Genomic DNA, 16,807 nt, shown 5'->3' with positions numbered 1-16,807 from the left:
TGAGAGATACAAGTCAGAAGAAGACACCAACATCCATGTGTTCTTCTCCATGCCGGCATGTATTAAACTGAGATGGTTCATCACGCTGAGTTCTATAACAATTCTTCCAAGAAGGCAAATTGCTATCACACCAACAACTGCAGAATTGGTGGAAGACCCCTCTAACTCCCTACACCACAGTCGCATCACGTAGTGACAGTATTAAAACTCCCAGGTAGTCATATTGGTCACAGCCTCAGCAAAGATCCTACGTGCTCTGCCACATAGAAGTTTTGTAGATTTTCTTACTTTTTGGGCATTTCCAGACTTAGATAAAGGTCACCTTGTTAGTGACGACCTTCTCTGTGACAACCACACAATAGACAACATGACCATCTTAAAAAAGACTAAAGGCCTAGGAAGGTAGAGCGGTCGCCCACCTGGGTTCAATCCCCATTGTCCAGTGTGGACTCAGAGGCAACTTTGCACTCATAAAATTGTTTTGTTTTGTGTTTCTCTGGTGATTTTGCTGCTGTTTCTGTCTGATAAGGTCATATGAGGTCAATTATCCTCAGCTGGTGTGTGTCATGTCCACAATTCGACTTCTTTCAGGGAAAATGGACATCAGGTTCCCTGTGGCAAAGATGAAAAAGACCATTCAGTCTGTAATTAATGAAAGGGGCAAAAGCCAGCATCTGTGATAAAAGAGGGGTGCACCAGCTCTCATGAGACTTGTGTATTTCCGAAGGTACCACCAATGCTGAAGCATATATAGGGATTATAAAGAGAAATACAGCTAGACAGCATCTTTTCCTGGGAAGTCAGTGGATTTTTCAGCAGGACAAAGCCAGGCCTCATTCTACTTCAATAGCATGGTTCATAGGTAGAGATTGTGTGTGTGTGTTGACTGGTCTGCAGTCCACATGTGTCTCCTTTGACTTTTTAATACATAAAGGGCATCATGAACATGACACTTACACAATTGTGACCACAGAATGTTGAGCTGCTGAAGTCTTGCATCTAATAAGAATGAGCAAATATTTCACTGGCAAAACTGCAACAATGAGTATTCTCGCTTGCCAAACTAATAAAAGGTGTCGATAAAGAATAGATTCAAAGGTGATGTAACCCAGTGGTAAACAAACCTTTGTCCCAACTTTTGAGTGTTTTGCAAGCATCTTATAAAATACAATTTAACTTTTTTGTACTATTTTAAATGAATTAGTTTCAAGCTAATTAACTCATCACACATTTTGGTTTGTATTACATTTTAGAAAAAGTCCCAACTTTAATTCTTAAAACAAGAATTTAATATGAGTAAAAGGAGTATATTATAAGATTATAAGACCAATTAGTAAAGTGATACTTGAATCATATTGAATTATTGTAATGTCACCAACTAGCCTTGTTTTTCCTCTCCTCAGGACTGCCCTGCAGAGTCAGGTGATTTCCGGGCCCAGCAGTGTTCAGCCCACAATGATATCAAGTACCAGGGTGTCACCTACGAGTGGGTCCCAGCAAATTATAATGCATCTGCACCTTGTGCCCTGAAGTGCCAAGCCAAAGGGAGAAGTCTCACTGTTGAACTGGCCCCAAAGGTGCTGGATGGGACGCGATGCCGGGCAGAGGCCTTTGACATGTGCATAAGTGGAGTATGTCAGGTAAGGAGTCATATGATTCAGATAATTGAAAATTGGGGCAACTTTGTGGTGCAGGAGGTGGAGCAGTATTCCACCAATCTTCCAGCTGCTGGTTCAATCCCCACATCCTCCAGTTACATGTTGAAGTGTCCTTGTGCAGGACACTGAACCTCAATTTAGTTGCTCTTGGTAAGTGTTGGCCTGCTGCAGTTTGAGTGTGTGTGTGATTGTGAGTGTGAATGGGTGAATAAGAAGCAGTGTAAAGTGCTCTGAGTGCCAGTAGGTAGAAAAGCACTATATAAGTGCAGAACATTTACCATAATGTCCCGTAATACTCCTCAACCATTTGTCAATTTATGTGAGTGAAATGATATTTTATATATATGAGCTATAACATATTGCATTATCTTAGAAAATGAAGTCAAGCCAAGTTTATTAATGTGTTATCACAAATTATTTAGGGTGGGCACAGTGACAAAGAGGAGTGTGCTAAATAAAGAAAACTAAATAAGAGCTAAACTGACTGAACCAACTGCGGAAACTAGAAGGTCTACTAAAAAGCAGGGGAACATGAATAGGGGAAAATATTAACAAGGGGATACGTGAGCTGCAGGGAAAAATAAAGGCTGGGGTGATGAACAGAAAGTCTAATGCAGAAAAAAACAAAAACCAGGAAAACTAAAATTAGAACAGGCATAGGATATAAATGACTATAAGTTAAATTAGGTGTATTCGGAAAAACTAGGAACAAAGTGCAGACAAGGCTGCAGATATAAACATGACAAAACAAAACATGCGAGCCCCAAGGCAATGCAGACCAGGATCAGGTGTAATCAGGAAAACAATTCTATAAACAAAGTGGCTGAGAACATGGTCAAGAATCAATTTAAGTGTGCACATAACAGGAGGAGATATGGAATCTACATAAACAAATAACCAAGGAGTGGGCACATAGAAAGCAGATCTGGGAAAGATCTGGGTATAGCCAATGAAACAAAAGTGCAAATAACAGCCACAGAAAACACAAGGAAACAAACCACAGGCCAAAGATAAACAGGCTACAGAGTCCAAATCACAAGATTCAGGTTGCGCCAGAAGGGGGGGAGTTCACTCAGTGAATAAACAGCAAGGATCTGGCAGGGAGTGACTCTTGCTGGGGACCAGGGACCCAGGTCAAAACAATTAAAACTAAATAAGGTGTGTGAAGTTGCCGGAATGCGCATTGGGAACAGAAAAGGGGCTACAAAATAGAAGCCCTAGCAGGGAGTGAAGCTGAAGCAGTTTTAGAATGTGCATCACACCCACTATACATAGACCTTTGATTACACATAAAGCAAACAAACTTTTAAAAAGAAAAAACAATTGATAGAAACCTCATCAGATGAGGCATCACTCTGATGAGACACAGAAATGCAATACATGCCATGTACAGAATACAACCAATACTACAGACAACAAGGATGACAAAATTAAACACACACACACACACACACACACACACACACCTAACATGCATAATAAAAATAAGAAACAGGAAGAAGGAGTCAGGGACAACATGCACACAAGAGGGAGAGAGACAGGAAGAGACGCTGAAACTCCAAGAGATTGCATGGACATCTAAGGGATAGAGAGAGGTCCCAGGAAAGTGGATTTCTCAGCAGGGAGGCCCCAGGAAGTAAGAATAAGGAGGACTAGAGAACTAGAGTGGGTGAGGCAGAAAACTGAGATATCCATGTGCTGGAGAGAAACAAAACTGTGGGTTAGAGAGATGCAATGATTTGTAATGAAGGTTACAATAAGCCCATCAGCAGGACCACACACACTGCATTGTACATAAAAGATTTACTGCCATCATTGAGCACTTTTTTACATGTTATACAACATTTGATCTCTGCTTGTAATCCATGCCCCTGGGTGGAGGAGTGAGCGGCCACAGGCAGGGCCCAGAGAGTTAGTGCTGGTGTCACACCAGCTGCGTGGATCTGACCCCGCAGACTTCTGTATCCCAGTCTGATGTTTTACCCATGTGCCATCCAGTTCGCACATTGTAGGATTGCTGCATTCATTGAAACTTAGACTGACCCATTTCAATAATAGTTCTTAAGGTTACAGTGCAAGTACTTAAAGTAGAAGCTAAACCCAGAAGTTGAATTATGGTGATGAGTTTTAAATTTGGATTTAAAAACCTCTGCAGAGTCAGACTCTGAAAGGTTATTTCAGAGGTAGGGAGTAAAAAAGAAGTCCAGCCAGCCAGCCGAGTTTTTTTTTAACTCTGCAGAATGACAGGAGCCTGGTATACTGAGAGCAGAGGACACAGGATGGAATGTAGAGATCAGACAGGTATAGGAGCAAGCAGCAGGGCTTTGAGCAAAATGTAACAATTATCAAGTCTGGATGAAAGAATGGCATAAATTGGGGTTAGATAAATCCATATTTAAGCTGCAATGTAGGCAAAAGGCTGTTTCTAATGTGCTGATAAAAACCGATGGTAAAAAAAAAAAATGCAATACTAAGATTCTCAGCTGCCAAACTTTGCTTATCATTCCTGACCAACAACCAGCATGTTAGTTTCATCCAAATTCAGGGACAGGAAATGTTGTGATATTCAGCTTTTCAGAGCAGAGAAACAAGCATGTAATCTAATAATCTGAGAAGGGTCAACCACTTTAACAGGGAAACCTTTATTACTGCATATTGTTTGTCTAAGAATCTTAGGTGGGCGACTGAGGCACTCGTCCACGGACCACAGGGTCAGCGGTTTGATCCCTGGTCCTGGCTATGTTCAGCCTAATATGACACATAAGATTATAAAATTGAGCTGGGGGCCTCCCTCTTTGAGAGACAGCAGCTGCCCCCTCTGCCAGGTCTACCTGCTCAGCAGTGCATCACACAGAGAGGAGGACAGAGGTTCACTGTGGGATAATGATAATGATTTCTATATTCTTCATACTTCTGAGTCTGTGTAGTTTTGCTGTTGTAGAAATGAATTATTATTCACTCAGCTGTCAGTTTAACAGGTACATCAAGCTACAGTAAAACTGAACTAGTCTAATCCAACAGTCTTATAGCAATAAACTGCTCTCAGTGGAAAAATGACAAGGACCTGAAAAATCAAACTAAATATTTGAAGCAGAATGTAATTTTTTTTTATGGCTTTTATAAAATTGGTTTAGAAAAAACATCATTCAGGAACCAGAATCAAAGCCAAGTATTTGTATTAGTACCACTAAGAAAGGTTTTTGAACAATACCCAGCTGTATCTTTGTGATCCGTTCTTTCAAAAGTAAATGTATTTTGTGATTTTGCACAGCTTTGTTTGGAATATAGGTACAAAGAAAGTTTGGATATGGACAGATAGAAGTTTGGGTTAAAATATTGTAAGTAACCATATGAAACTGTATTTCGCTCTTCAGATAATGTACATTACTACTTGTTTTGCAAATAATAATGTGGCCCCATATGTAGAAATGGACCATCAGTCAAAGGTACAGCAAGATGAGTGGAAACATGGAAACCGATCCCTGCAGTGCCACAATCATGTCAGAGTTCCTATATTTAGATGAGCTTTGTTTTACTATACACAGAGAGGGACTAATTGTGGACCATTTCTATTTCCTGGCTGACTGCTTGAAAAGTGCATGACAGGAGGAGGAGTGCATGCATCACACTTGACAGAGGCATTTCTAAAACAATTATTTATATATACTCTTTGGCACATAAGTGATGTAGTAGAAAGTGGCGGTGCAGTAGAAACACATTATGAGCCACTTAGAGATCTCGTCCAACTGTCAGGGGAATTTTCCATCAGCCGTGTTGAAGTGGAAAACACAGATTGATGGGGTTTGGACAACTTGTTGTTTTTCATTTGTTATTGCTGTCAGTTTGACCATATTTCATGCCATATGTCAGGGAAAATAATATATCACATTTGACAGTTTTTTAACATTCTGACTTACACCATGAACTGTACATAACAGAAACTGTTGTTTTACCTCTTGGGAGGTTACAGTTGACTTTTCATTAATTTGACATTTATCTGACAGCATTTTTATCAGCATTTATTATTAAATTGGTAGAGGGATTAGCATTGCTGCTTCACAACTAGAAGGTCCCCAGTCCTCCGGATACTCTGGGTTCCTCCCACAGTCCAAAGTCATGCATGTTAGAATAATGAATGACTCTAAATTGCCCATAGGTGTGAATGGTTGTCTGTCTGTGTATGTCTCTCTGTGTTTGTCCTGGTATACTAACTAACTAAGAACTTAAATCTAAGTTCAAAAAATGGTCAACATTTTAAAACTCAACACAGTGATAAATACTGAGCGAAACTCAGCTGCAATGAATAGTCACTGCTTCTTCACTAACAGCAAAGATGAAGAGTTGGAATTGTCCAATGATCCATTACCAACATAATATATTTTACCATTTATCTATATATAAATCATATCTACATTGTTCAGCAGCAGCTCACAGTGATGCATTTCTAATGGGACACTTGAAAGCACACAGAATCCTCCAGTGAAATCTTTATGCTTTATGTCTGTTTTAAGAAGCTTAGACCTTATAGCTGCCATCGTGAAATGTCAAACTACAATAGCAGAGGCAGTTTGCTGGAAAAGTAGATCTCAATTTGCTTAGCTTTTGTGCTCATCACTGTGATTTATGTTTAAAACATCCGCAAATAATGTCAAGTGGCTGAAGGGTAATGGAGCAGCGTCGGATTCCTCTTCAGAACACATGAGTAAAAATATCCAGTGTTTACATGTCGTGTCTTAAAATCAACATTACATGTCAGTGTTTAGATCTTATTCTTATACTTCTGCTTTTACAGTCCCAAAGCCTGGTCATTAACAAGATTACCCATAATGCATCTGTGTTATACATGTGTGCATTTGTGCAGTGCATATATGCTTTTATGTTGACAAAATGCCTCTTTTCTTCAGCTTAAATAATTATTATATTTAGATCATCAAAAGTAACCTAATGAAACCTGAGAACCTCTTCAGGCATCACTGAGGTGTAAGATGAGATAAAGCCAGACTGTGACTTAAACTAAAGTTTAAAGCTTTAATTCACAGGGTTTAACAGAAGTATTTGTAACCATTTCAGAAACTGAAAAAACATGGTTTATTTTAAATACTTACATGAAACGTCTTTGCAGTCAATGACTGGCTCGGTAGAATTTGGGGAGGGTTGCGTCAGGAAGGGCATCAGGTGTAAAAACTGTGCCAAATCAAAGTGTAGACAAAATGATCCGCTGTGGTGACCGCGAACTTATAGAATAAGCCAAAAGGACATAAAATAAATGAAATACATCTGCAATATGAAATGCCATCCTATAGGTTTTGCAGCAATTGGCTGAATCTGAGTATGGTCCTATACATTTCAGAACTCATTTAGTTATTTTTATCAGCAGTCAGATCATCAATAAAGACTCGTGACCCAGTTCCTTTGGCAGCCATACATGCTTGTGCCATTACACTGCCTCCACCAGGTTTGACAGATGATTTGTTCATGCTTTGGATCATAAGCTGTTGAGCTGTGCTTCTCCATACATTTCCAATCATTTTCTTACAAGTTAATCTTACTTTCATCAGTTCAGAGAAGCTTATTCTTGAACAGTCTTTTCAGGTGTTTGTCTAATCGTACGTAGTCTTTCTAGGCCTGTAGGTGTTACTGAGCTACTCCTACTTCTCATGAATATATTCAAACTCTTGATTTGGCCTCTCCTAAAGTTTCTGCCACATGCGTTCTAGGTTTGGTTACGTTTTTCAGCCTAATGACGCCCTCCTTCACTTTGGACCTGATGTTGAGTGTTTTTTTTTCTTAGCACTGCACCAGCATTAAATTTCAGCAGTGCCTTCTCCATTCACAGTTATTTCTCTCGTCAGAGTTTTGCCACACGCTCTCTTCTTCTTAATCAAAATGTATTCTCAGATTCAAGAACAAAACCTGTAGGCTGCTCCTGTTTTTTCTCTAAGGAGGTCAGGTTACGTCTCTGCTTGTCTTTCTTACAGCCTTACTATACCTTCTTACAAAGAGTCATCTCAGAAGGTTGTTATCTCTTAAAGCTCTTTAAGAAAATGGAAAACATGGAAGAAGAAAATAAGTAAAACTGTATATTTGGCAGTTTATAAAAAATAGATAGACTAAGTCAAAGAGAACTAATTTAAGTAGAGGGACAGTCCAGTCTGAGGAGCTTGGAGACCCGGTGCAGGAGGGAGCGATGGGGCGGCGAGTTGCGGGAGGAGGACGAGTGGTAGCCATGGAATTAGGTGCCGTGGAGACGAGGAGTTGAGGGGGATGACAGGGCGCTGCAGGGCGGCCGGAGGTTCTGTAGGTGAGGAGACACAATGAACGAATGAGAAATTGCTAATGGATTTAGTTAAGAGGCCTAGTGTTTTCGAGTACCGTGGAGGTTACTGAGATGATCTGGCGACTTGTGGCGTGCAGGAGACCGGTATACGAACAGCTGTCATTAAGGTGGATGATTGCATGCATGAGAATCCAGAGTTGAGCCTAGGATGCAGAGATCCAGTCCTACACGCCTCTCTGCAGTGTCCTTACAACCGTCACCCCCCCACAACTCCCACATACCTATAGAGACTGTGTCTGTTCCCCGACCAAAATTACATAAACTAAATATGACAACAAGAGGAGTTAATCATGAAAACCTAATAAAAGTTAAGACTACTCCTCTTACAGAACAAAACCTCAAAACTATTAAATGTGGATTATTAAATATCAGAACTCTCTCTTCTAAATCTCTGTTAGTAAATGACTTGATAAATGATAATCAATTCGATTTATTTAGTCTCACTTAAACTTGGTTGCAGCAGGAAGAATATGTCAGTTTAAATGAGTCATATTAATTATCATGTTCCTAGAAGCACAGGCTGAGGTGGAGGAGTTGCAGCAATCTTCCATTGTAGCTTATCAATAAACCCTAGACTTAAATATAGTTATAACTCATTTGAGAGTCTTACTCTTAGCCTTTCACACCCAAACTGGAAAACTCAAAAACCACTATTATTTGTTATCGTGTACCGTCCTCCAGTCCCTTATTCAGAGTTTTTGATTGAATTTTCTGATTTTCTATCTGATTTAGTGCTTAGTACAGATAAAGTCATTATAGTGGGTGACTTTAACATTCATGTAGATGCTGACAGTAACTGTCTGAGCACTGCGTTTAATTCATTATTAGATTCAATTGGTTTTTCCCAAAATGTAAATAAACCCACTCACTGTTTTAGTCACACATTAGACCTTTTCCTTACGTATGGAATTGAAACTGATAATTTAACCATATTTCCTCACAACTGACCATTTTTAATAACATTTGAATTTACAATAACAGACTATAAAACAGTTAGGGGAAAATTCCACTAAACCAGATGCTTAAGTGAAAAAAATGAAAAAGAAATTATTCTTTCATCATTTGCTTCACCATATGTTAATACAATGAAAAGTAGCCACCTTAATGTTAGAATATAATTTAAAACCCTGCTTCTTACATATAAAGCTCTGAATGGTCAGGCTCCATCATATATAGAATATCTCATAGCACCATATCATCCCAGTAGACCACTTCACTCTCAGAATGCAGGCCTACTTGTGGTTCTCAGACTTTCCAAAGGTAGAATGGGAGACAGAGCCTTTAGCTATCAAGCTTCTCTCCTGTGGAACCAACTCCCACTTCAGATTCGGGAAGCAGACACCCTCTCTACTTTTAAGTCTAGGCTTAAAACCTTCCTCTTTAATAAAGCATATACTTAGTTATAGTTATGCTTCTATAGGCTTAGACTGCTGGGGGGACCCACCCCCCGATGCACTGAGCTCCTTTCCTCCTCTTGACCCTCTCTCCACTCCTCTCACCCCACAATTGTCACCACTGTATGTCATTAACTCTGTGTTCTCTCCCGTAGTTGTCGTAGTTGTCTCGTAGTTGTCTTTGTTGTGAATTGGCGTAGTTTGTTGTGAATTGGCGCTATATAAATAAAGTTGAATTTAATTGTTTTTGTACTCTGTTGCCCGTTCCCATCTGAGGTTTGGTGTGTTTCTGTTTTCCTGTTCATTTGTCCTAGTGTTCATTTGGGTTTGGTGATTTAATTTTGGTGTTCTTGTTTGGTGTTTTGTTGCCTGCCGTTTGTTTTTGTTTCCTCCTCTCTGACTTGAGTCTTAGTCTTGTTGACTTGGTGATTAGTACTTCCTTACTCTGTTTTCCTCTCCTCTCCTCTCCCTGCCGATCTGCAATTAGTGTCATGCCGCTCACCTGTTGCCTGCCTTTATATGCTGTCACTCCCTGCCAGATCGTCTTTCTGACTGCCTCGGTGAATAATCTGTCTCTGATCCTGAAAATCCACACCTAAGAGAATAAGGTCCTGTGTAGTTTATGTTTGTGTTTTCTCCTGAGAATTCCTTTGCTAATTTTCAAATAACCTATCTCTCTGTTGCTACTTTGTTTGCTCACTGCCAGCGTTTAACTTGCTACTTTGTTCGCTCGCTAACAACGTTGAAGAAATTATTATTCTGTTGCTACTTTGTGTTGCTCATTGCTTAATTACAGCATCTGTTTTGATTTTTTCAGTACTAGTTATTGAACTACTGTTTTTTCCCTCCTACTTGGGGTTCTTTTGTTTTTGGAACAAGCGTTTTTGTGTTTACCTTTTTTAGGCAGGGTTTGAGTTGGAGTCCGCTCCCCTGCGCTTTTTCTTTGGTACTTTGCTCGAGTCTGCCTGTTTTTGCTCCCTGGTTGTTTTTCTGCCAGCCGCCTTTAGTTCATCCCTTCCCCCTGTTCTGGTCTCCTGCCCAACCTGGTCTCCACTCTACTTCAAACCTCCACCCGCAGTAAGATATCTGGTTCTGCCGATATATTCCCCGTGCCATAGTTTGTCATTCACCTCTGTCTCTTTTTCCCCTCAGAGTTCCCTACCATCTTCTGGCCATCCCCGCCTTCCTCTCCAGTCCCGAGTCCCCTTCTCCGATTAACTTAAATAAACTGTTTGCCTTCCAAGTCCTCTGTGATCTGCTCATTTCTGGGTCCAATTCATACTTCATTTTAAGGCGTGATAGTATGATCTGGCCAGAAAATTATGGACCCTGCAGACACGGGGATTTGGAAGAGTCGGGTAGAGGTCACCCTGGTGCAGCACGAGGTTGACATGGCTGGTATTATAGCCAACGTAGGTGAGTTGCAAGAATTCTCCGCCCTTTCAGTCTCTGCCACTCCTCCTCATTCCAAACCTGCCCCGTCTCCCCAGGAGCCGTGGGTTGCTCTTCCGGATCCTAAGACCTGTAGGGCATTTTTAGTAAAATGTAGGCTCCAGTTCGAGATGCGGCCCTCTCTTTACCCCTCCAACCACTCCCGCGTTGCTTATGCCGTTGCCTTGCTTACAGGCCGAGCGGGCATTTGGGGTACGGCCGAGTGGGAGAGGGGTTCCAGGGCCACATCTTCGTTTGATCGTTTTGTTGAGGAGTTACTCAGAGTATTTGGCCCAATAAAATCTGAGGGAGACGCCTCACGTAAATTGTCCAAGCTCTCGCAGGGAAAGGTGTCCGTAGCGGAATACGCCATAGAGTTCCGCACCATTCCAGCGGTCTGCTCTTGGAATGAGCCAGCCTTAGTCGAAAGATTTTACCAAGGTTTGTCAGAGTACCTAAAAGATCAACTGTCACCCTAAATGACCTAATAGATCTTTGCACTCGTGTTGATTACCGTATCCGTGAACGTAGACCACAAGCCAGAGATTCTTTTTTCCGCTTGCGTTCCTCTAGGCCCCCCATCTCCTCCTCTGACGATTTCTCTCCGCCTCCTGGCCAGGGTTCCTCCGAACCCATGCAGATAGGGAGGGCGCGTCTTCCCCCCGAGGAGAGAGAGAGAGACGTTTTCTGAACAATTTGTGTTTATATTGCGGGCGTTCTGGCCACAAGGTGGCTTCATGCCCATTAAAAGGAGGGGCTCAGCAGGAAAAGGGGGGCACCTACTCAGCCATACGCATTCTAATTTACCTTCGGCCCCCCGACCACCTTTACCCGTTACACTGCAGTTCGCAGGCCGCTCAGTTTCCCTCGCTGCCCTTATCGATTCCGGAGCGGACACAGAGTTCATGGATGAAAACCTGGCTCGTCAGTTGGGTCTGGCTCTTATTCCCCACACGAGATCCATCACCATTCGAGCTTTAGACGGCCATCCCCTAAACTCTAGTTCTCTGCATACAGCCCCCCTACAGTTAATCATTGAAAACCACTGTCAAATTATCCGCTCTCCAAAGCAGCCCCTCATCCTGGGGTCCACATGGTTATCTCGACACAATCCCCACATAGACTGGCTGACGGGGCGGGTCATCTGTTGGGGTACGGCTTTCTCCAGCTTGTGTCTTAGACAGGCCGTTCCCCCCGTTCGTTGCCCAGTGATCACTCCCCCTACCATAGACCTCACTAAGATTCCCAAGGTCTATCATGACCTCAAGTCTGTTTTTTGTAAGGAAAGAGCCACATCTCTTCCCCCTCATCGCCCCTATGATTGCTCCATCAAGCTGCTCCCAGGAACCATGCCCCCACGCGGCCGCTTTTATTCCCTCTTGGGGCCAGAGCGCGAGGCTATGGAAACTTATATTAATGAGTCGCTAGCTGCTGGTCTCATTCGCCCCTAATCCTCTCCGGCGGGAGCGGGATTCTTCTTTGTGGGTAAGAAGGATGGGGGGCTCCGCCCCTGTAAAGATTATCGCGGCCTCAATCTGATTACCATTCGCAACCGCTACCCTCTCCCTCTTATCTCTTCTGTCTTTGAAATGTTACAAGGGCCAAGGTGTTCACCAAACTAGACCTTAGGAATGCCTACCACCTGGTTCGCATCCGGGAGGGGGACGAGTGGAAGACGGCTTTTAACACCCCGGCCGGTCATTTCAAGTACTTGGTCATGCCTTTCGGCCTGACCAACGCACCAGCGGTGTTTCAGAACCTGGTCAATGATGTGCTGGGAGACATAAAGCGGACTTTATCTCCAACACATCTAACATGAGCTGTCCCTCTGATGTCCTCATTCCTGATCCTGTCCATCCTCGTCACTCCCAAAGAGAACCTCAACATCTTAAGCTCTGCTACCTCCAGCTCTGCCTCCTGTCTTTTCTTCACTGTCTCTAAGCCGAACATCATCTCTGGTCTCACCACCGTCTTGAACATCTTTCCTTTCATTCTCGCTGATACTCTTTTATCACACAACACACCTGACACTTTTCTCCACCCGTTCCAACCTGCCTGCACTCGCCTCTTCACCTCTTTTCCACACTCTCTGTTGCTCTGAACCGTTGACCCTAAGTACTTAAAGTCCTGCACCTTCTTCACCTCTGCTCCCTGTAACCTCACTGTTCCACCTGGGTCCCTCTCATTCACATACATGTATTCTGTCTTACTGCGGCTAAGCTTCATTCCTCTGTTTTCCAGAGAAGACCCCCACCTCTCTAGATTTTCCTCCACCTGCTCCCTGCTCTCACTACAAATCACAATGTCATCTGCAAACATCATAGTCCAGGGAGATTCCTGTCTAACCTCATCTGTCAGTCTGTCCATCACCAGAGCAAACAAGAAGGGGCTCAAAGCCGATCCTTGATGCAGACCCACTTCCACCTTGAACTCCTCTGTCACACCTACAGCACCTCACCACTGTCTAACAGCGCTCATACATGTCCTGCACCACTCTAACATACTTCTCTGCCGCTCCAGACGTCCTCATACAATACCACAGCTCCTCTCTCTGCACCCTGTCATACGCTTTCTCTAAATCTACAAAGACACAATGCAACTCCCTCTGACCTTCTCTCTGCTTCTCCATCAGGATCCTCAAAGCAAATACTGCATCTGTTGGACTCTTTCTAGGCATGAAACCATATTACTGCTCTCAAATGTTCAACTCTGCCCTCAGCCGAGCTTCCACTACTCTGTAGTTGCCACAGCTCTGCTCATCTCCCTTGTTCTTAAAAAATGGCACCAGTACACTTCTCCTCCAGTCCTCTGGCATCCTCTCACTCTCCAAGATCTTGTTAAACAAACTAGTCAGAAACTCTACTGCCACCTCTCCTAGACACTTCCATACCTCCACAGGTATGTCATCAGGACCAACTGCCTTTCCACTCTTCATCCTCTTCAACGCCCTCCTCACTTCACTCTTACTAATCTTTGCTACTTCCTGCTCCACACCAGTCACCTCTTCTACTCTTCGTTTCCTTTCAATTTCCTCATTCATCAACTCTTCAAAGTTCTCTTCCCATCTTCCCATCACACTCCTGGCAGCTGTCAATACATTTCCATCCTTATCAATCTAAACTGCTGCACATCTTTCCCATCTCTATCTCTGCCTCACCAACCTGTACAAATCCACCTCTCCTTCTTTAGTGTCCAACCTAGCAGACAAGTCTTCATATGCTCTTTGTTTGGCCTTTTCCACCTCTACCTTCACCTTACGCTGTATCTCCCTGTACTCCTGTCTACTCTCTTCAGTCCTCTCAGTGTCCCACTTCTTCTTAGCTAACCTCTTTCTCTGCACACACTCCTGAACTTCTTCGTTCCACCACCAAGTGTCCTTGTCCACTTTCCTCTTTCCAGATGACACACCGAGTACCCTCCTACCTGTCTCCCTGATCAAATTAGCTGTAGTGGTCCCGTTATCTGGAAGCACCTCCAAACCACCCAGAGTCTGTCTCAGCTCCTCCCTGAAAACTACTCGACATTCTTCCTTTTTCAACTTCCACCACTTCGTCCTCTGCTCTGCCTTTGTCGTATTCATTTTTCATTTTCTTTCCAGCGTCATTTTACACACCACCATCCTGTGTTGTCTGGCTACACTCTCCCCTACCAATGCTTTACAGTCACTGATCTCTTTCAGATTACAACGTCTACACGAGATGTCGTCCACCTGAGTGCTTCTACCTCCGCTCTTGTACGTCACCCTATGCTCCTGCCTCTTCTGGAAGAAAGTGTTCACTACAGTCATTTCCATCCTCTTTGCAAAGTCTACCACCATCTGTCCTTCTGCATTACTGTCCGGAAGACTAAACCTGCCCATCACATTCTCATCACCTCTGTTCCCTTCACCTACATGTCCATTAAAATCTGGACCAATCACCACTCTCTCACCTCTGGGGATGCTCTGCATTACTTTATCTAACTCACTCCAGAATTTCTCTTTCTCTTCTAACTCACATCCTACCTGTGGGGCATAACCACTCACAACCCTGCTCCTAAGCTTCTAGCCTTGCTACCTTTCCACCTGGTCTCCTGGACACACAGTATATCCACATTCCTTCTCTGCATCATGTCAATCAACTCTCTAGCCTTCCATGTCATAGTCCCAACATTCAAAGTCCCTACTGTCAGTCCTACATTCTTAGCTTTCCTCTTCTCTCTCTGCCTACGAACACACCTTCCTCCTCTCTTTCTTTGTCTTCGACCAACAGTAGTCCAATTTCCACTGGTACACTGTAGGTCACCAGCATCGGTGGCGGTCGTTGTTAACCCAGACCCCAACCGATCTGGTATAGAAGTCATTGTCACGAGTCACTGGTTTAATTTGGCATGTGTTTTACGTCGGATGCCCTTCCTGACACAACCCTCTGCATTTATCCTGACTTGGGACTGGCACAAGAAGCATTGAGTTTTTCAATCATTAAATTGTTTTATTAATTTACTCCCTCTCACCGTCTCCTTACTTGGGTCCATCTGGATACATACCCTGACAAAACTTTTATATTTTTGATCTTATAGTTTTTCAACCAGCTCAGAGAAAATTGGTCGTGGAACAATATTTAAGACAGGGTAAGACCAGTGATATCTGACTGATTGTAGTAGTTTTGTTTTTTTAATTTATAATACTTTTATTATTTACTATTAGTTTTTGTATTTGCTAAATGGTAACTAATTAAAAATAACACTTTGAGTTCATACTACCAAATAAATAGAGCCTATTTGGATGGGCGGCTGTTGAAGTTCACTGTTCACATGTTGAAGTGTCCTTGAGCAAGACACTGAACCCCAACTTAGTTGCTCCCGGTGACTGTTGGCCAGCTGCATAGCAGCTCCCCCATCGGTGTATGAGTGTGTGTGTGTGTGTGAATGGGTGAATAAGAAGTGGTTTGAGTGCTAATAGGTAGAAAAGCACTATATAAATGCAGAACATTTTACATTTAGATATTATTGTTGTAACTCATTCTTACACTTATATACACTTAAATATGTAGCCTACAAAATTGAAGTACTTTGCAACCAAAAATGGTGAATAAATTAATATCAAACCACTAGTTCTGTAAATTGCTGCGGTGGAACGCACTCCTTCATAACAATCTAGTGACTATTACTAGAGGAGAGCTCCTGAAACTGTTGGCTGCTTGAGTAGAACATGACATGGAAGCTATCCAGACATGGAAGTTACTTGTTGATGGAAAATTACCACTTCATGGTGGAAATGACATATCACCTACAAGTACTTGGTTACTATTGTATGATGATAGGGTCAGAAAAAGACTACATTTTTCATGTACCAGTACATCTAAGAGCAAATACCTCTACTTTTTACTCCACTACATTTCTAATCAATGTTGCATTACAATCACTCTTCCATGGTCTTATTTAAAAGACTCATTCGAGATTCTAGCAGTACTCAAAATGAGCTGGTATGCAGTAATTTGTCTTTGGGTTCCTGAACGTGAACTTGCCTACATATTCTTAAAAATTAAAGCACAATTTCTTTAACCCATTATTTATGTCTATTAACATTATTTAACCCCGAAACATAACACAGCATTCCTCAACAGAAAAAAGTCAAGTACTTTCACTTTCATCTCTTACAATAAAATATAAATCATGTACTTCCTTTGACTTAAGTAGAAATCTCAGTGGGTACCTATAATTTTACTTATGTACATTGTTTTGTTTTTTTTATTTGTACTTTTTTTGTGAATACTTAATCCTGGTGAAAGAATCGAAGAGTACTTTAGCTTGTCTCTGTGCAAGTCAAAGATAAAGATTGAAGACTAAAGATTTGCTCTTTTAAGTTTTTCAAGGTACATGTTGGAAATGAGAATATTTAGAAATGTATGCCCGCGTTGTTCTGTACAGTTTCTGTGAGACAAACAGAAACTGTCCCTGAGCAAAATGTTACTGCTGCAATACTACAGAGAAAAGAAACCTCCCACTCA

General features: G+C 42.2%; 1 protein-coding gene across 6 annotated transcripts in view; it reads left to right on the top strand.

The window, feature by feature from the left end:
* The window catches only part of adamtsl3 (ADAMTS-like 3), a 246,013-nt gene that overhangs the window by 144,477 nt on the left and 84,729 nt on the right, over positions 1-16,807 (top strand). For all 6 annotated transcript variants that reach the window (XM_067494183.1, XM_067494161.1, XM_067494172.1 and 3 more), the window contains one exon: positions 1,404-1,640. In XM_067494183.1, coding sequence (XP_067350284.1) covers positions 1,404-1,640 — 237 coding nt within the window. The remainder of the gene's footprint in view (positions 1-1,403; positions 1,641-16,807) is intronic.

This window comes from Channa argus, chromosome 2 (genome assembly GCF_033026475.1).
Source record: "Channa argus isolate prfri chromosome 2, Channa argus male v1.0, whole genome shotgun sequence".
NCBI lineage: Eukaryota > Metazoa > Chordata > Actinopteri > Anabantiformes > Channidae > Channa > Channa argus.
The sequence above is the reverse complement of the archived record's forward strand: the minus strand, read 5'-3'. Positions and strand labels throughout refer to the sequence as shown.